At 37.4% G+C, this 21,838-nt stretch overlaps 1 protein-coding gene across 3 annotated transcripts in view; it reads left to right on the top strand.

Annotated features, from left to right (window-relative positions):
• The window catches only part of SPIRE1 (spire type actin nucleation factor 1), a 236,947-nt gene that overhangs the window by 81,256 nt on the left and 133,853 nt on the right, over positions 1-21,838 (top strand). For all 3 annotated transcript variants that reach the window (XM_020985573.2, XM_020985571.2, XM_020985572.2), the window contains exon 3: positions 21,140-21,373. In XM_020985573.2, coding sequence (XP_020841232.1) covers positions 21,140-21,373 — 234 coding nt within the window. The remainder of the gene's footprint in view (positions 1-21,139; positions 21,374-21,838) is intronic.

Genomic DNA, 21,838 nt, shown 5'->3' with positions numbered 1-21,838 from the left:
TTTTAAAGAAACTCTAATAGTTTTGAACTGATAAATTAAGCCTCTTTTATTGTAAGTAACAGCTGAATTTTTACAAACCATGTATGTTCTCAAATACAGCTATTTCTTTGATTTTCCTCTGAATCTCAGGATACATTCCAGTTAACAGTTAAATAGCAATAATTTCCTTCTTCTTTCCCATCCCTGTATATCCATCCATTCCTTCTTGTTGACCCTTCCCCCATTTCCTCTCCATTTTCAGGAACATCTGAGTTCAAATCTGGCTTTAGATAATGAAATGTGTGATACTGAGCAAGTCATTTACTTCTGCCTGCCTCAGTTCTCCCAACTACAAAATTAGGATAAAGCACCTACCTCCTAGGGTCAAATGAAATAATATTTATAAAGTACTTGGTATCTAGTAAGTGCTTTATAAAACCAATCAACCTTTCTTCACCAACTTACCTTCTTTCCTGCCTGCTTGCCTCTCTTCCTGCCTAAAATATATAAAAATATAAAATATATTATAACAAATTTAATAATAATAAAAAATTTAAAACAATGAAATAATAATACAAATAAATAAAACATATAAAATGTATTATATATGTATTATATTTTATATGTAAACATATATAAAAATATATTTTAATCAGCAAAAAATTTCTGTTTTTCTTTACCACCCTAACCCCTCTCCCCCAAATGAGAATGAAAGAAAATAAAAACTGCTTCTATTAACATGTATGTTAGTTAATGAAAACAAATTTCCATATTGGCCTTGTCCAAAAAAAATGTCTCATTCTACATTCTTGAGTCTTTCACCTCTCTGTCTAAAGGTGGCTAGCTTGTTTCATTATTGGTCCTCTGGAATTGTGGTTGGTGATTGCACCGGGCAGAGTTCCTAATTCTTTCAAAATTTGTCTTACCATATTGCTGTCATTGTATAAATTGTTCTCCTGTTTCTGTTTATTTCACTCTACACAAATTCATACGTCTTCCCAAGTTTCTCTGAAACCATTTACTTCATAATTTTTTATAGCACAATAACATTCCATCATATTCATATACCAAAATTACTTAGCTATTCCCTAATTTATGGGTACCCCCTCAGATTCCTATTCTTTGCCATTTCAAAACCAGCTATAAATATTTTGACATATGATATCCTTTGGTCTGAAATTCTTGCCCTAGTTATTCCTCTATGAATTTGAAAGCCATACCACTTCTGTTTGCTTTTGAATTTGCTTCTTTCATAGTATACCACCCAGGGCCTCCCTACCTGGGAATATCTTCCTCTGACATAGGTCCCTTCCTCTGTCCATTTTTGAACTATGGGCTGGACTGGTTAAAAAACTCAAATGTTCCTGAAAAGGGAGAGGAAATGGGGGAAGGGTCAACAAGAAGGAATGGATGGATATACAGGCCCCAATTTAAAAGAAAAAAACAAAACAGTTCAAAACTAGTTTCAAAAAGTTGGAGACATCATGAACCTCCCTGTAGGTAAGCTGGCTCCAGAATAGCCTAAAGAGGAGATAAACATCAGCTGTTAGATGAGAGCTGAACTAGGAGAAGCAATGAAGCAGAGTCAATGGATCCCTGTCACCTGCCAGGAGTAGAAAACAGCCCCTTGTACACCACCGGGGAATAGGAAGCAGAGGGGATCATTTTATCATACACAAATTGGACTCCAAAGGGAGCTTGGATGTGGAGGAGCAAACCTAGCTGCCTATCCTTGCTTGGGAGCCTTCCCAAGGTTATTACTGTAAGTCATGTAACCTGATAGGTCTCTGGAAGAGAGTTGGGGTAGTGGGCAGATCTCTTGCTTCTCCATGAGCTATGATGTGAATCTTTTATATGTCCTTTAATTTGTAAATCAAATTTTTACATCGCAAACCTTATGAGCCTGAGAGTGTATATAAGAAAGGTTGATTGTTGCCCTTTGGGGAGTTCCAGATGCTGAAGTTCCCAGACTCTACTTATCAGAGATGATAGGTCCCCAAAGTATATCTGGGACCTTTGTACCAAGGAGGAACTTCTGTCATAAGGTTATAGTGGTAAGTCCTATGATAGAACAGAGCTGGGCCAGAAAGCATACTGTCTAATACAGTTTGCTTGGATATCTTTCTGTCTAGTTCTTCAAACAAATAATAATTATTAGTTATTTTCATGGTGAACTGAAATGCCTTTGGTTTGGGTATTTTCTAAATAAGAGCTTCTTAGAGGAATGGGAATGAACTCAGTTGACCTGAAGTATTTCCTTTTCTTTAAAATGTAATTGCTTTTTCAAATGTGGTTTGACAAAGTGGTTTGTGTGCTCAATAAAGTAATGTATTCAATAAAGCCATATAGCTGGAAAAAATAGTATTCCCAAAATAGTATCAACTATTACTTGTGATAGTTTTGATTGGCATTTCAAGGCTCCATTTAAAAAAAGTATTAAAAAAAAGTTGTATGTATTTACATCTTGTAATCTTTAAACAGAATGTGTATATGTGAATGCACAGTAGATAACATAAAATTGTTTGTGGCCTGGGGGCTCATCTGTTAAAATCATTAACTTTTCATTGATTTAGAGCTGGAAGGAACTTCTTAAGCTGTCTAGTCTGATTGCCTCTTCTTACAGATGAGAAAACTTGAGGCCCAAAGATATTAAGTGACTTGCCCTAGATCACACAGGTAGGAAGTATCAGAGATAGCATTTGAACCCAGGTATTTTGATTCTAGAGCTGGTGTTCTTTTTTATTTAGAGTCTCCTAACTTACACATATTTTTCTCTGATTATTTATTAGATGGATAAAATGTCAGACTGCCTACTTGTATCATTTCCCTCCTTCCCATCTAGCCAAGGAAAGAAGAACTTCTTATGGACGTTGTTTAATCAACTCAGTGCCTTTCACTGACTCAGTAGCAGTATTCAGTTTAATGAACATTTATTAAATATGTGACGCTATGATAAATCCTGGCGTTATAAAAATGTTAAATGACATAGTCCCTGCTTTTATGTAATTTATATTCCACATTTAGGAGACAAAACAAGTATGCCAGTTAGTAAATTATAAGGCAAAATATGGTAAGTATAAAAGGAAAGACTAATCCAGATCAAGTGGTATTTGATAAATCTGAGAAAGGGAAGAGGTTACTTTCAACCTGAGTTTGGTGCTTGGAAAGACTTCATAAAGAAAATGACATCTTGAGCTGGTTCCTTGAATAGTTTTCAGGAGTTTTCAGGAGGTAGAGATGTGGAATAAGTCAGTGGTGTTCAAAGGAGATAGCCTTCAAGAATATAGATGTGGGAGAAGAAAAGGAAAGTTGGGGAAACAGATAATAGTCAAGTTTAATTGACTTGCCCATACTGGGCATTTAGAGACTAGTGTGAAATAGGACTGGAAAGGTAGGTTAGAGTCAAATTGTACAGTATCTTGAATACTAAGTTAAAAAACATATATTTTAGGGGCAGCTAGGTGGTGCAGGGGCACAGTGGATAGAGCACTGGCCCTGAAGTCAGGAGGACCTGAGTTCAAATCCGGCCTCAGACACATAACACTTACTAGCTGTGTGACCCTGGGCAAGTCGCTTAACCCCATTGCCTAGCAAAAAATAAAAACAAAAATTAAAAAAACCCCAAAAAACCCATATATTTTATCATGTAGGTAATGGGGAGTCTCTGAAGTTTTCAGATCAAAAAGAAGCATGATTAGATCTGTCAAAATTATCTTGGCAGCAGTGTGAATGATGAGTTAGAAATTGAAGAGATTGGAAACTGGAAGGACATTTAGAAGGTAATTACAGTAGCCAAGTTGAGAGGTAAAGGAGGCTTGAATTGGAAGGCTGAGAAAGGAGAGAACAGAGGTGAGAAATGTTAGAGAGAAGTTGAGGAAGAAGGAAGTGTTAAAGATGACTTCAAAACCTTGGTGATTGGGAGGTTAGTGCTATCAACAGAAGTAAAGAAATGAGGGGAGTTGGACAAGTGTTTTTGGGAGATATTTAAGTTGAGTTTTGGAAATAGTTCCTGAAAGTTACAGAATGCTTTATAAATATATGTAGTGCTCTACCTAATAATTGTATTAGTTTAAATATGAACAGCAGACTGGTCTAGTCAGAATCTTGTACTTGTATGCATGTGTATACATAATATATAATGTGTGGGTATGTATGTGTACACACATATGTCTAAGTCTACAAAGTCCTCCTCCTATCCTTATCGGAGATGAGATGACCTTTGAGATGACCTGAGTTCTGAAAGGCTGTGCTTGGAGTGCAAGCTCTGGCAGGATATCAAGATAGAAAGTAAAGTTTTAAAGGTTTTAAGTAGGTAAAAGTCTTAGGGAATAAGAAATGAAAGGGACCGAAGGTTCATTAACTAAGCAGAAATGTCATGTGTATATATCATGAGCACTTTCCTCAAGAAGAAAGTTAGCAGGTGTTGGACGTGTACACTGATCATTGTCACACACAAAAAGGGACTTTTTGTCTTTTTTTTAACACACTGGAATCAACTAGATTCGGAGCCATTTTTGAATCAGCTCTCTGAGTCCAGTCACATTGTAAATAGACCAAAGGCAAAATCAGTAGTAAACTGGGAAGAGGAGAAAGATAAAAGAACAGGGCAGTTATAGCACCACTAATCTATTTTATTCAAAAAAGCTCTTGACACTAGAAAATAGGAAATGGACAAAAGAAACTAATCAATAAGTATTTATTAAATGCCAAATCTGTGACAGGGATACAAAGACAAAAATGACAGTCCTATACCTCAGTAAGCTTATATTCTATTAGGGTGAGGGCATGTATATATGCAAAGTGTAGAGAATAAAATTTAAAAAAAAAGAAGACAGAGGACAGTTGAGGGGAGGGCAGATCAGGAAAGTTTTTGTGTGGAAGGTAGAGATTGAACTGAGAGTTGAAGGAAGTGAGGGATTTGAGAATAAGAGCAGAAGCAAGAGCCCCTCCCAGGGGTGGGGAACCTGTGGCCTTCTAGGTCCTTAGGTGAGGTCTTTTGACTGAGTCTAAGTTTTACAGAACAAATCCTTTTATTAAGGGGATTTGTTCAGTGAAGTTTGGATTCAGTCAGAGGACTGCACTTAAGGACCTAGAGGGTCACATGTAACCTTGAGGCCCTGGGTTCCCCACCCCTGCAAGCATTAAGGACAGCCAGCACAAAGACACAGGAGGTGGAGTGTCATGTGAGGCACATCAGAAGGCTGGTTTGGCTGAATTGTAAGGTACATGGGCATAATGAGGCTAGAAAGGCAGGTTGAGGCTAAATTGTGAAAGACTTTAAACACCAAACAGCTGGGAAGTTTGTATTTGATCCTAGAGGTAATGGAGGGAAACACTGGAGTTTATTGAACAGGGGAAGTGATGTAGTTAGACCTCTGCTTTAGGGAGGCCACTCTGGCTGCTGTGTGAATGGATTGAAGAGGGAAAAGACTTGAGGGTATTGCAATAATCTAGGTGAGGAGTGATGAGGACCTGAAGCTGTGAGAAGTAGATTGTTGTGAGAGATTTTATAGAGGTATAAGAGAAGATTTGACAACTGTTTGAATATGTAGGGTAAGGGAAAGTGAGGGATTGAGAATAACTTCAAAGTTGTGAATTTGAGCTGCTTGAAAGATGGTGGTACCCTCACAGAAATAAGGAAATGATGGGGAGGATTGAGTTTTTAAGAAAAGATGACTCTATTTTGGACATATTGATTCTGAGATGCCTGTGGGATATCCAGTTCAAAATGTTCAGTTGCTGATGTAGGACTGGAGATTAGGAGAGAGACTAGGATTGGATATATGAAGCTGGGAGTCATCTGTGCAGAGATGATTATATAACCTATGGGGAGATAATAAGCCTGCAAAGAGGGAAAAGAGAAAAGGGCCCAAGGAAGAACCTTGGGGGTACATCTGCAACAAAGAATCACGAGATATGGAGCAAACCAAAGAAGACTGAGAAGGAAGAATCAGACAGGAAAGAGGAAAACCAAGAGAAAGTAGGTATGATGAAAAACAGAGAGGAGAGAGTATCTAGGAAGAGAAGGGGATAACAGTGTTGACTGCCACAGAGGGGGTTCAGGAAGAAGAGGATTGAAAAAAAGACCAATAGATTTGGCAGTCAAGAGTTCAGTGGTAAATTTGGAGAGAGCTTTTTCAGTTTAGTGATGAGATCAGAATGCAGATTGCAAGGATCTGATTAGTTAGTGAAAGGAGAAATAAACATTCCCCTACGCTCCCCCATCCTCCAGCTTTTTAAAAAGTTTAAAAAGGGAGCATGATAGCTTGAGAGGATGTTAGGATCAAGTGCAGGTTGTTTTTTTTTAAAGGATGATGGAGACCTGAGCATATTTGTAAGAAACATAGAATGAGCAAGGAGATAGGGCATAAAGATGGGAGAGAAGGGGTGTTTGTGAGAATAAACTTCTCAAGGAGATGGGAGCCTCAAGAAAAATAAAGAAGTGCTTTGATTTGTATTCATACACAATCAGTACTTCCTCTGGGTAGCATTTTTTCTTGTAAGTCCTTCAGTCCTAATTGTTGTTATTACTGAGAACAGCTGTCATTCACAGCTGATTGTCCTGTAATATTGCTTTACTTTGTACACATTATAACACTTTGTATCAGCCCATGCAAATCTTTACAGGTTTTTCTAAGAGCATCTTGCTCATCATTTCTTATAGTACGGTAGTATTCCATCATAATCACATACCACAACTTGTTCAGCGATTCCCCAACTGATGGGCATCCCCTCAATTTCTAATTCATTGACCCCAGAAATGAGCTGCTATAAATATTTTCGTACATATAGGTCCTTTTCCCTTTTCTTTAAATCTCTTTTGGGATACAGATCTAGTAGTGGTATTGCTAGGTTAAAGGATATGCATAGTTTTATAGTCCTTTGGGCATAGTTCCAAATTGTCCTGCAGAATGGTTGAATCACTTCACAAGTCCACCAACAGTGAATTAATGTCTCATTTGTCCCACATTCCCTCTACCATTTGTCATTTACCTTTTCTGTCCTATTAGCTAATCTTAATAAGTATGATGTAGTACCTCAGAATTGTTTTAATATGCATTTCTCCTATCAATAGTAAGTTAGAGTATTTTTTCATATGGCTATAGATAGCTTTGATTATTTCATCTGAAAACTGTTCATATCTTTTGATCATTTATCAGTTGGGAAATATCCCTCATTTTTATAAATTTGACTCTGTTCTCTGTATGTTTGAGAATGAGGCCTTTATCAGAGAAACTAGCTTCGAAATTTTTTCACAGTTACTATTGCTGTGTTTCCCACCATCCTGTCCCCCCACCCCATTTATTCTGTTATCTTTCTCCTTGTACCCTGTCCCACTCAGAAGTATTTTGCTTCTGACTACTCCCTCCCCAAATCTGCCCTCCCTTCTGTCACTGCTCCTCCTGCTTTCTTGTAGGGTAAGATAATTTCTATACCCAATTGAATGTATATGTTATTCCTTTTTTGAGCCAATTCTGATGAGAGTAAGGTTTACTCACTCCCCCTTAACACTCCCCACCCTCCACTGTAAAAGCTCTTTCTTGCCTCTTTTATATGATATAATTTACCCCATTCTCCTTCTCCCTTTCTTTTTCTTAGTTCATTCCTCTTTCACCCCTTAATTTTATTGTTTAGATATCATCCCTTCATATTCAACTCAAACTTGTGCCCTCTGTCTAAATATATATGTATATGTATATATATATACACACATATACGTATATGTGTGTATATGTATGTATTCCCTCCAACTATACTAATACTCTTTCTAACTACCCTAATAATGACAAAGGTTTTATGAGTTACAAATATCATCTTCCATGTAGGAATGTAAACAGTTTACCCTTATTAAGTCCCTTGTGATTTCCCTTTCCTGTTTATCTTTTTATACTTCTCTTGAGAATTATGTTTGAAAGTCAGATTTTTTTATTCAACTCTTTTTTTCATCAAAAATGCTTGAAGGTCCTCTATTTCATTGAAAATCCATTTTTTTCCTCAAGGATTATACTCAGTTTTGCTGGGTAGATGTTTCTTGGTTGTAATCCTAGCTCCATTGCTCTCTGGAATATCATATTCCAAGCCCCCTGATCTGTCAATGGAGAAGGTGCTAAATCTTGTGTTATCCTGACAGTGGCTCCATGATACTTGAATTACTTCTTTCTGGCTGCTTGCAGCATTTTCTCTTTAATCTGGGAACTGTGGAATTTGGCTGTAATATTCCTGGCAGTTTTCATTTTGAGATGTCTTTTGGGAAGTGATCAGTGGATTGTTTCAATTTCTATTTTACCCTCAGGTTCTAGAATATCAGGACAGTTTTCCTTGATAATTTCTTGAAAGATGATGTGTAGGCTCTTTTTCTGATCATGGCTTTCAGGTGGTCCAATAATTTTTAAATTATCTCTCCTGGATATGTTTTCCAGTTCATTTGTTTTTCCAATGAGATATTTTAACATTGTCTTCTATTTTTCATTCTTTTGGTTTTGTTTTGTTGTTTCTTGCTTTCTCATAGTCATTAGCTTCGATTTGCTCCATCCTAATTTTTAAGGGATTATTTTCTTTTGCAAGCTTTTTGTAAGCCTCATTGGCTTTTTGGACCTCTTTTGCCATTTGGGTTAGTCTATTTTTTAAGGTGTTATTTTCTTTAGTATTTTTGTATGTGTGTGTCTCCTTTACCAAGCTGTTGACTCATTTTTCATGGTTTTCTTGCATTCCTGTCATTTTTCTTCCTAATTTTCCCTATATCTCTCTTATTTGATTTTCAAAATCCTTATTGAGCTCTTCAGTAGCCTGAGACCAATTCATATTTTTCTTGGAGGCTTTGGATATAGGAGCTTTGACTTTGTTGTCTTCTTTTGAGTGTGTATTTTGATCTTCCTTGTCACTAAGAGTAACTTTCTATAGTCAGTCTTTTTCCAGTGTTTGCTCATTTTCAGAGCCTATTACTTGATTTTTCACTCTTTGTTAAATTAGGGCACTGCTTCCAGGTGGAGGGTGCACCATCCTAAACTTAAGGGTTTGTGCAGCTGTTTTCAGAGATACATCTAGGGACCTGTAAGTTTTCAGTTTTTCCAAGGTGGTATAATGTAAGGAGAAGCATGTTTACTATTCTCCTGGCCTATTCTCTGGTCTATGAGTGACCATAAGCACTCTTTTCTGCCCTGGAACTGTGACAATGATCCCTGCTGCACTCTGGCCACAAGTTCTGGTGTGTTAGTGCTTCTTCTTGCTCTGGGACTGCCAGCCAGGACTGTGACCTAGATCCAAGTATGAGCAAAGTCCTGTTTCAGTGCTAGCAAAAAGACTCCTATAATCTCCTTCTGACCAGTTGTCAGCCCACGCTGTCTGTGGGCTGAGAGCTCCTGAAGCAGCTGCTACCGCTGCTGATTCAGTCACCCCAAGGGCCTGCGGTCTGTAAACTACATTCCTGTCTCATCCTGATGTGACAGATCTTTCCTGCTGACCTTCTTTTTGTGGGTTCTGCTGCCCTGGAATTTGTTTAGAGTCATTTTTTTAAAGGTATTTGGAGGAGTTTGGAGGAAAGTTTAGACTCAAAGTCATTCTTAAAACAATATTGCTGTTACTCTATACAACGTTCTCCTTGGTTCTCATTTTACTCTTCGTTATTTTGTGCAGGTCTTTCCATGGGTTTTTTTTTTTTGAGATCATTAAGCTCACCTTTTTTTTTTTTGGTGAGGCAATTGGGGTCAAGTGACTTAACCCAGAGTCACACAGCTAGGAAATATTATGTGTCTGAGTCAGGATTTGAACTCAGGTCCTCCTGGCTTCAAGGCTAATACTCTATCACTGTGTCACCTAGCTGCCCCTGAGTTCATCATTTCTTTTCTTTTTTTTTTTTTGGCGATTGAGGTTAAGTGAGTAGCCCAGGGTCACACAGCTAGTACATGTCAAGTGTTTGGTCTGAGGCCGAATTTGAATTCAGGTCCTCCTGACTTCAGGACCGGTGCTCTATCCATGGTGCTACCTAGCTGCCCCCTCATCATTTCTTATAGCACAGAAGTATTCCATCACAATCATACCAGAGTTTGTTCAACCATTCCCCAATTGATGGGCATCTTTGAAATTTCCATTTCTTTGCCACCACAAAGAGAGCTACTATAAACATTTTAGAACATACAGGTTCTTTTCCTTTTTCCCAGATCATCTTTGGAAATAGACTTAGTAGTGGTATTGCTGGGTCAAAGGGTATAGGCAGTTTAATTACTCTTAGGCATAACTCCAGATTGCTCTCCAAAATGGTTGAATCAGTTCACAATTCCACCAACAATGAATTAGTATCCCAGTTTTTCCACATGCCCTCCAACATTTGTTGATTTCCTTTTCAATCATTTTAACCAATCTGATAAGTGTAAAATGATCTCTCAAGGTTGTTTTAATTTGCATTTCTCTAATCAATAATGCTTTAGGGCATTTTTTCATGTGACTATTAATTGTTTTGATTTCCTTATTGGAAAACTGCGTGTTCACATCCTTTGACCATATATCAGTTAGAGAATGACTCATATTCTTATAGATCTGACAAAAGTTCTTTATATATTTGAAATGAGACCTTTTTTTATCTATTAAAAATTTTTTTTTCAGCCAAAGACAAGGTTTATTAGAACATCTGCCATATTGGGCAGACTCTTAAGGAGTCTGAATGTTAGTGAGCTATTGGCTGGATTATAAGAATCTAAGCATCTTAATGGAGACAAGATGGACCTTATATACAGAAACACTATGGGAGGGATCTAGCAGTGGCCAAGTAGTACAAAGGAGAATGGAGCCTATATAGGATTAAGGGTGGGACATAGGGAAGTCTCTGCTAGGTTAAGGGTAACAGATTGGGTATAACCACAATGAAAGGCCAGTTGATGGGATTATATAGCCTCAGGCAAATGCCAGAGATTTGGCCTTGTGGGAAAGTCCGGGGTTTTTCCTTTTTGGAGTCTAGCTCCCATCCTGAGATGAGATCTTTATTTGAGAAATTGTCTATAAATTTTTTCCCCTAATTTTCTCCTTTCCTTCTGATCTTGGCTACATTTGTGTTATTAGTACAAAACCCTTTTAATGTGATTAGAATTATTCATTTTATACCTGACTTTGTTCTGTACTTCTTGTTTATTTATAAATTTTTTGCCTATCCGTAAGTTTGATAAGGAGTATGTTCCATGTTCTTCTAATTTTCTTGTAATATCTCTCTTTATATCTTTGTATTGTCATTTCTTAATAGCACAATAGTATTTCATTACGATCATATACTACATCTTATTCAGCCATTTCCCAATTGATGGACGTCCTCTCAATTTCCAATTATTAGCCACCAGAAAAAGAGCTGCTAAAAATACCCTTGTATAAATAGGTCTTTTCCTCCTTTTTTGGATCTCTTTGGGATACAGAAGTGGTAGTGGTATTGTTGGATCAAGGGGTATGCATAGTTTTGTAGATAGCCTTTTGTGTGAGTTGATTAGTTTCAATTAGCTGTCCTTTTTTATTCATATTAGTAAAAAAGCCTTTAAAGTGAACATATAATTATGTTAAGCTGGAAAAACATATAATTAAATTAACAACATTTTAACTGTTTTAAAGTGAAACAGATGGCTACATCTACATAAACTCAGAAGCAGACTTACAATCTCTTTCAGGTTTATTCTCATTTTTAACTGGAAGAAATATATACTTTGAAAATTCATTAATTCAGGTTCTCTGACAAGCTTCCAGATGTAAATAAATAATATCCATTGTTTCACATCTTGGATCCAAGCACTGTAGTTACCAACTTTGATGTCAAAGGTTAATTATTACAACTGTGCCTAATACCTTTTCAGATCAATTAAAAATGCAAATATATTTTTGGTAGTATACAAGCCAGTAATGACTTATTATTTTTATTTTGATGTGGTCTTGACCTGTAATTTCATTGATGTGAGGTGCTCCCATTAAACTCTCTCAGATACAGATCTACAGTTTACCTGTAACTCAAGAGTCTTAGATTGTGTTACCTGAGACATTAAATAACATTCCCAAGGTCATGCAGCTAATATGCGCCCAAGTAGGACTTAAATTATTGTCTTCCTCACTCCAAAACTGCTTCACATTCTGGGTTAATGTTTTAGGGCTTTTTTCTTTTGATACTTGAATGTTCCATAATTTTATTAATATGTGGATGCTTTTTTCAGTCTTCATGCCTCCTATTTTCCTATCTATGTTTTGTTATAAAGTATCCATAAAGAATCTATCCAGCACACTAGAGGTCTTGCTCTGTTTTGTTTTGTGCCTTGAGGTTATGATGGTGCCTTCTCAGGCTGTTCTGTTGTCTCTTTCATGTTCTATGACCATCTTTTCCCCATTTCTTATCACAGATATCTTCAGTTCTGTCCTTCCATTTTTTGCATGACAGTTGTCATTGGTCAGACTTCATTGTTTGCTGCATTTGAAGTGAAGGAGCAGAGTTCAAGACCAGGGCAGCTGTAATAGTTTCTGGTTTTCGTCATTAGCCACTGTGTGCTATTAACGCAGTCAATGGTAGATGAAGTAGAGTCATTGTTTCTATGGCAAGAAGCTAGAAACACCAATCCCAAGGAAATTAGTAGGGACAGAAAATAAACACAAGTCAGATTGGCTGCAAGGGGATATTGAAGAAAAGTAAGCCAAAATATAGAGAACAGTCAAATAGAAAAAGTGGGATGGAAAAGTCAGAAGTTGAAAAGACTTGTTCAGTGAATAGGATTAAGTCCTTAACCTTTTTTTCTTTTGGTAGCAGGAGAGTGTACCATACTTATCCTTGTATCTTAAAGTCAACATCACACAGGAAATAGAACTGGTCGACTGCTCTGGAGAATGATGACTGAGGGAGGGCTATTGAATTTGGTGAATGGAAGGTGGTCTTTGAGAGTGAAATCATAATAATAACTTTAAAAAAGATTTCATAAGGCAGAGAGTTAAGAACTGAATGGGTGGGAAAGAAATTAAAGTCGTGTATATAGACTGTTGCATAGACTATTACAAGGGAAATGGAATGGAAGAAACTCTGATTGTCTGGAATGTGGTAATCAGTTGTTAAGTGGTTCAGGAAACGCTCAAGTTAACAAGGGCAGCTTGATGGCACAGTGAATAGAACCCTAGAGTCGAGAAGACCTGAGTTCTAATCCAGTCTCAGACGCTTACTTGTGTGACCGTGGGCGAGTCACTTTATCCTGTTTGCCTCCGTTTCCTCATCTGTCAGATGAGCTGGAGAAAAAAAGAGCAAGCCATTCAGGTATCTGCCAAGAAGACACCAAATGCTGTCACAAAGAGGAGGAGAGAACTAAAATGACACCACAACAGCAAGTGTTGGGAAGGCAGCAAAGGATTTTAAGAATAAGGAACTATGTGCAAAGTGTTTATAACAGCATTTTGGCCTATTTTGGTCCTTATGTCCAGACATGGGCTAGACTGCTGGTAGAACTTAATGACAATATTTAGCCCATAGGAGTAGGCAGTGTGTTAGACCTAGAATCATTAAGATCTGAGTTCAACTCCAGTCTTAGACACATCCTCAGATACTTGCTAGCTGTTTGACCCTGGGGAAGTCACTTAACTTCTGTCTGCCTCAGTTTCCTCATCTGTAGGGAAAAAAATAATAGTATTTACCTCCCAGAGTAGATGTGAGGAAAATTTGAAGCACTATATAAATTTCGCTAATGTTGTTATTGACTGAAAGCGACAGAATAGAATTCTGCTGAGTTTATACCAAGACATTTCTAAACTTCCTGGGTCTAAAGACACCCAAAATGTTTCAGTTAAGTCAGACTTTAAGATTCTTGACATAAGCTGCTACTCTAGTGCCCCTTCCATGTAAGCTGTTCCTTATTGATTGCTTTATTTTAATTCTTCACCCCTCCAGTCCACATTTCACACAGCTGCCAAAGAGATTTTTCTTAAGCATGGATATAATAGTGTTGGCAGCTAGGCAGTGCAGGGGATAGAGCATAGCACCTGGAGTCAGGAAGACCTACCTGAGTTCAAATCCTGTCTCAGACCTAGAGCAAGTCACTTAAACATATTTGCCTCAGTTTCCTTGTCTTATTCAGTAAACTTCAGTAACTCCTTGTTGTCTCTGTTTCTGTTTGGCTTTTTCAACCCTTCATGACCAGGCCCCAGTCTACCTTTCTAGGCTTCTTATATATTGCTTCCCTTTCCATTCTCCATGGTCCAGACAAACTGGACTTATAGTTCGTCACATAGAACATTCTTTCTCCCATTTCCATGCCTTTGCCCTGGCTGTCCCTAATGCCTGGATGTACTCTCTCTTCCTTTGTCTTCTAGAATCCCTCCCAGCTTAAGCTCCACCTCCTATAGCAATTCATATTCTTTTGTGTGTCATGGACCTCTTTGGCAATTTGGCTAAATCTATGGATTCCTCAGAAAAAATGTTTCTAAATTCATAAAGTATATAAGATTACAAAGAAAACCATTATATTTAAGTACAGTTACATGTATATCTATATATCCTAATTTCCCCAACTGTTAGTGCTCTTCTTTCTAGGACTACCATATATTTGTCTTTTGAGTTTCTACTCCCTAAGGGCAGCTAGGTGGAGAAGTGAATAGAGCACAGGCCCTGGAATCAGGAGAACCTGAGTTCAAATTTGGCTTCGCTTGACTCAGTTGACACTTAGTAGCTTAAAGTTTCTACTCCCTCGCCAACTTCTCAACAGCATCCTACCTAATGGAATCAGAAACCATGCCTTAGGAATAGATGTTTTGACTCTTTCATCTCCAGAACTTTTATGTTCACCCAAGGCCCCATGATCTGGATTGGTGACCACTGCTTCAGGCAGATCCCGGTGCTTAATTTCATTCAGCATCTTTGCTGCTGAGTATGTGTGTCCTCTTTTACCCCACTCCATTGCTAGAAGCATAATCACACAACACTGCCATTATTCCTGTTTCATAATGGCTGCACTCACACATCCCTGACACTACTACTTCTTCCTTGCCATTTCTTATTATGTGTGTTTATTCCAATTAGAACATAAGTTCATTGAGGACCAAGGCTGGCTTTGCTTTTGTATTTGTATCACTAGTGCTTATGACTATGCCTGGCAATAATAAATGCCCTAATGAGTGTTATCTTCATTAGTTTATTAAATCAGTCAACTAATAAACATTTATTGTCCACTAAGTGCCAACCACTGTGCTAAGCCCTGGGGAAACTTAAGGAGGCAGAAGATAATACCTACCCTTAAGGAGCTTAAATCCAATGGGGGAGAAAACATGGAAACAAATTATAAGGCTAATTGCATACAGTTTAGCAAAACTAACCAGCGTATCACCATGTCTGGAAGTACAAAATTCTATACTGTTAATACCTCATTTCTGCAGTAAGCAGATGGGAATACATTTTCTTGGCCTTTCTTGATCATTATTAGTGTACATGACTGAGTTTTTAGAAATTAGTCATTGCATTTATATTGTCATGTTATTACTTTACTGGTTTGGTTGCATTTTCTTCTCTTTGTTTAAGTATATTACTCTGAACTCTTCACATGACATTTCTTATAACACAGTTATATTTTGTCACTTTGATGTACCATGGAACTTTATACTTCCTTGATAATACAAAAATTTTGTTAAATATATTTTTATCATCCCTTGTGAGGAGTGATCACTCTGCCTCTGACCAAGAACCTGTCTTGACATATTTTAAGCCATGGTCCAGAAGTCCAAATCTTATCCTCAGATAATATCTATTTACTTTTCAAATTGACTTTTCTGTTTTGAAACCTCTGTCTTCAAGCAACAGCAGCGGATTGAAACATCATGTGCTCTAAAGTCGTCATTTTTTTGTTCAAGACTTCATAATCCCAAATAATATTTCCTAGGTTCCCACCAGCAGTATCATTGGTTCCTATATCAGTCACCAGAAGTAGGTAACAGTCTTAATTTCCTCTACATTTTGTCCCAAATACCTATCTCAGGAAGACAGCATATCTCCTATATGTTCATGTCTGGATGAAGCATGATTCATCAATCTTGGTTCAACCTTGGTGTTGTCAAAAACCATTTTTTCTTCTTGTTAACAGTACAGTAACATTGAAGGCTGTCCTTTATGCTTGATTGCACCTTTATACCCCTGTCATTCCTTGCAGTGCAAAAGCTCATTTTTCCTCTGGGGTTCCGGTCCTGTTCTATAAAAAAAAAAAAAGCTCCTTTACACAGCTCAAAAGTTCTGTGGTCCTTCTTCTCTTTCTTCTTTCTATTTTTCCTATTCTATTATTAGGGGCCCCTAAGGAAGCTTTTACATATCAGTCTTTTCCACTGTTTTGTAAGGTTTTCCTTGCTTTTTCCTGAGATGGTTGAATTTGTTAGCTTAGTATCATTAGCCCAGTTGATGGGGTACTATTTTGTTTCTAGCTGTCCGATAACAGATAAAGTCAGGCAAGTATTATTACTAGTTAAATGTATTTCATCGCGCACCAAGAGCTTTCCATCCCTGTATGTTAAGCCACTCCTTTAGTTGCCTTTGATTTGAAGTTAGCAAACTCCTGCCAAGCCCAGTTGCAAACTCCAGCTTCTATGAACCATTTTACAGAAACAGAACAAAACAAAACATTTTTATATATTGATTGAACTTTGGTCTTTTCCTGGCACTCCCCGAATGGTGCTGAGTCTTGAGGTGACCTTTTTGAGCCCTTAGCCTTCCACTGTTCTCTGCTGCTGGCTGAGGTTCCCTGCATGCTGCCTTTCTTTGCAGCCAGCCATGGTATGTCGGAACTTTACTCCAGATGTTTGGATTCTGCTGATGCATTGCTCTTCCCAGGGTGATTAGGATATCTGGATAGCAATAGGTATAATGGGAAACTATTTTTTTTTTTGGTTAACAAATCAGAAGCACTGCCAAAAAAAACCCCCAAACAAATCTAAAAGGTTCAGGTTCTTCTTCTGCTCATTGGCATCATTAACTGGCCTTATCTTGTGTTATATGGCTATAAATTGGACATTCAACAATAGAAAAACACAAGGATTTCCCATATTTATACATTTAGTCATACCATGAAATAAAGTGGTATGTGCAAGGTGATTATTACATTACATACAATTCGATTAAAAAATATTATCTTCTTTTTTGTGTTTTTCAAGTTCCCAGAACTTTGATCTGTATATATGTGGCAAGCTCAGCATTTGTTTTATAACGTATCTGGTGGATTAACTGTAATTACTCCTAATATAAAATGATTAAAATTTATGTAACTATTAAAAAAAATAAGAAATTGAGCTTCCAGCCATTTCTTAATTCTTCCTTTTTCTTTGATCTCACTCCTACTTTAATCTTAGTTCTTCATGGTTCTGTTTTTACCCCAGTTAGAAACAGTTATTTTAGGTGTGTTAAGGTTACAATTAATTTTTTTAAAATGATGTAGTCCTGCTTAGATTTTTGGAAATAAACTGATAATGATAAATTTTACTTTTTTCTAATAAATTTACTTAGTTAAAGAAGTAAGGTGATTTTTACTACTCTGCATAATCATGTTTGAAAAAGGAATAATCATGTACTACAAAGAAGAGGGAAAATGTGATACCCTATGGTAAACATTTAAGTGCCTATTATGTGCCAGGCAGTATGCGTAAGTTTTGGGGATACAAATAAGTAAAAGGAAATCCCTGATCCCAAAGGAGCTCACAATTTAATTGAGGAACACAGTATGCAAAAGAAAGCTGAAAAGGGGCTGGGGAGGGGTATGCTGTTGGGGGCATGATGAAGATGATGGTAGAGTCAAAACCAGGGAGAGTAGCAGGTGGCATTTTGAGCCTTCTGGAAAGGGAGGAAATGGGAGGAGTTTTTGCTCTGCCCTCTAGGAGGAGGTAGGGAAGTATTTTTTTTTTTAGCTAGGCAATGGGGTTAAGTGACTTGCCCAGGGTCACACAGTTAGTAAGTGTTATGTGTCTGAGTTTACATTTGAACTCAGGTCCTCCTGACTTCAGGGCCAGTCCTCTATGCACTGCGCCACCTAGCTGCCCCCGGAAGTTTTTCTTCATAAGGAAACTTGAATGTGCCTTTGTGTTTTGTAGATCATTGTCATAGTTTTTCTAGAGAGAAGCTGTGTTGAAACAGTTTTTTTTTTACCATTTAAATGACAAATTATTAACTCAAGTCCTGTGCTGATACCTCCTCTTTGTGTAGAAATAACCTGCATTTTAGAAGACTCGTCAATGGAATACTTTCAAGTAGGGCTTGTCAAGCTGAAAAGGCTTTAAAAATGGGCCGGGCAGTAAAACACATTAGCACATTAACTTGAGGTCTGTGAACTTGAACTTTAAAACACACACACACACACACACACACGCACGCATGCGCACACACATATTTTGATATAATTGGTTTCCCTTGTAATCTAATGTGTTTAACTTTATGTGTTTTAAAAACATTATTCTGAAAAGGGGCCCATAGGTTTCACCAGATGTCCAGAGGTTCATGACAAAAAAAAAAGTTAAGAATTCTTGCATTAGCAGTAGGATATGGAGATAAAATAATATTGATGTGTATCTACTTCGTGGTGAATTAGTAAATTAAAATTAGTTAATTGTTAAATCTTAGTCTATAATTTTTCTGGAATAATCAATGAGCACACATTTATTAAGTACCTACTATGTGCCAGGCACTGAGTTAGACTCTGGGAATAAAAGAACAAAAGTAAAGCAGTCATTGCCCTCAGGCAACTTACTCTGTTTTTTTGGGGAAAGGGAAAAACAATGTAAACATAAAGAAGTATTTACAAAATAAATGATAAATTTGGGGAGAGGAAGGAAGTAGTTGGAGTATCAACTGTGTCTTGGAAGTAGATGCAAAATTCTACACATGTAATACCCACTTCTTCATTAAAGAGAAGGGGTTATTAAAGTATATACCTTCATGTAGAAGGTAGAACTTGGATAGAATTTGAAGGAAACAAGGTATTCCAAGAGAAGTAGGTAAAGAGATAGCTCATGGGGGACAGTCAGTACAGGGGTGCAGAAAATGGAGTCACAATCCTAGCCAGTTTGGCTAGTCCATAAAAGGGATTAATATAAATTGAGTCAAGAAAGGTAGATTGGAGGTAGAATGTGAAGAGCTTTCCAAGATCAACAAAGGAGTTTATATTTGATCTCCAGGCTTCTCCTCCTCTGCTTGGAAATTAGATTCTGACCCTTTGGACCCAGGACTTTGACTGGGGAGCTGTTATCTTATTTAGTCACACCCATGTTCCTTTCCAGCCATATTCATGCTATTCCATTGTGAGTTTCTATAGCTCCCCTTCCAACTCTTGCTATGAGAATAGTAATCAAACCAACACTACCATTTTGCAATTTCTGCCTGGCCACTACAATGCTATGTGTGTTGTCTTCCTCTATTAGAATGTGAGTTCTTTGAGGGCAGGGACTGTCTTGCTTGTGTAAGGTGTGTGCTTCCCATATGTGTTATGTATATCCACATTGGTTGTCTGAAAGTGAGTTGCAGGGAGGCATGGATAGTTAGGTCTGCAAGCTTGCCTCCTAGGGAGACTGTGATTTCTGCTTTGAGGGAAACCAGAGAAGGGACCATGAGACTGGTTGTTCTGTCTTCTTCTGAGAGAAAGTTACCAGTCTAGAATTGTACCTGTCTGCCCCTTAAATACTGCTAGTCTAGGGGCAGGGTTAGTTCAGAACAAAAAGCTCTGATTTCCATGGTTGGTATCCCTTAAAGGAGAGAGAGAGTAGCCCTTAACTACATTCATCAGTTTGACTTCTAACTAAATGCTAGTTTTTCATAAAAGATCATCACAAATAGTGAGGGGGGAAAACATTTATTTGAGCAAATAGTAGACAAATCAGAGAAGTCATACAAATTAGAATTTACCAGAAAATACTGAACGAGTTCTCTCTTTGGGACATATCTCAGCTTTTAACTAAGAGAGAGGCTTCAATCTCACCCGAGGGGAAATTCCTCAAAGTCTCTTGGGAGGCAAACTGAGAAGCAGGGTCATGTTGAGGAGCCGGCTTGTCCTAGGTGGCTTCAAGAGAATCTTGTTCTGTCTCTTCCCTGGATTTGGTCCTGAAGAAAATTTGGAACCATTTGTGTTTTTCTCAAGGAAGAAATGCAGTGCTTCTCCTGTCTCAGGCTCTGGCACCAGCTCTGCCCACTGACACAGGCATGCAGCATTGCATCAACATTCTGTCTTTTAGTTAGGAGAGTCTCATGCAAAAAGCTGTGGGCTTGGCTAGAAATCCAGGTCATTTTTGTATTTGTAACCCCAGTACGTAGCACTATGCCTGGAATATAGTAAATGTTTAATAAATGCTTTTTCCATTCATTCATTCAACCTAAAAGCAATAGGGAGCTCTTAAAATTTATTGAGTAGGAGAGTGATAAATACATATATCCACTTTAAGAAAATCATTTTGGCTGTTGTAGATAAAAGAGATTGAAGAAGACAGTGTTTTAAGTCAGGGAGATGACTTTGGAGAATATTGTACTAGTGCAGCTCAAAGGTGTTAAGGACTTTAACTAGAGTGGTGGCTGTGAGTATAGTGAACGATGTTATGGAGGTAGAAATGTATATAAGAACTGATTAGATATATAGGGAGTGAGGGAGATAGTGAGGAGTCAAGGATAATGCCCAGTAGCCTTGGGAATAGCAGAACCCACTAGATCATTGGCTCTGCTCCTGTCTTGTGCCCCCAGCAACCATAGAAAGAAAGTTCTTGCATTGTCAAATGGCTAAACATCAGAAACAGATAAGGTTTTATTAATGGAAATGACATTAAAGAAGATGCATTGCTATTTGATTTGCTGCTGCATCCTGAGGCCCACAGGGCCATTCCATTGGAATTGCAGCTGAAACCTCCTATGTGTTGTCTTCCCCCCAATAGAATGTGAGCTCCTTGAGAACAGGAACTATCTTTTTTTTTTTTATTTGTATGCCTAGCACTTAGCACTGTGCTTTTGCACATAGCAAAACTTTAATAAATGCTCATTCATTCATTCATTCATGCCAAGGTTGTGAATGAAAGGGATTAGAAGAATGGTGGTGCCTTCAGCAGAAATAAAGGCTTAGAGAGTGTATGAGTTTTGTGGTAAAGAAAATGAGTTCAGTTTTAGACAAATTGTGAAACTATTTTAATAATCTTTATTTTCTTTTATTCTCTTCTTTTCTGATCACAGGTTATTGAGTCCTTGGGAATTATTATTTATAAAGCATTGGACTATGGTTTGAAGGAGAATGAAGAAAGGGAACTAAGTCCTCCCTTAGAGCAGCTCATTGACCATATGGCCAATACTGTGGAAGCTGATGGTAGTAATGATGAAGGTTATGAGGCTGCAGATGAAGTCATGGATGAAGAAGATGATGAGAAGAGAAAAGTCTCCATTATTCGATCATATAAAGATGTCATGAAGGTATAGTGATTTTAATTGAAGCTTTGATCTTTGAGAGAGCTGTTATTATTAAGTTTTCTAAATGTTTTCAGTGATGGTCTTCCTACTGTCAGCCATGCTGTCCTTGTTAATTATTATATATTTATGGGCATAAAGCTGCAACTGAAACAAGTGATCAGGCAACATATTTAATTTTGTGATATTTTACCATCATGAAGGTTTTATTTTAAGACTGAATTAAGGTAGTCATGCAATATTAACAATTTTTTGATAGTCCTTACCACATTAAGTGAATATATCAGTTTTTTATGCAGTGACCTTTTAATTTATTCTTACTGTATTCTATTTTATCAAGGAAATTGTAGTTCTGAGATTAAGATCTTGAAATCTATGAAGTTTCTACTGATTCATATTACTTCTCATATTTAAACTAAGTTTAAATTACAAGCTCAACAAAACTGTCCTCTTTACTACCCTTCAGTAAGT

Source organism: Phascolarctos cinereus, unplaced genomic scaffold (genome assembly GCF_003287225.1).
Source record: "Phascolarctos cinereus isolate Bilbo 61053 unplaced genomic scaffold, phaCin_HiC Scaffold_4;HRSCAF=312, whole genome shotgun sequence".
In the NCBI taxonomy this organism is placed as follows: Eukaryota; Metazoa; Chordata; class Mammalia; order Diprotodontia; family Phascolarctidae; genus Phascolarctos; species Phascolarctos cinereus.
Note: the sequence above shows the minus strand (reverse complement) of the source record. Positions and strands in the feature narration are given on the sequence as shown.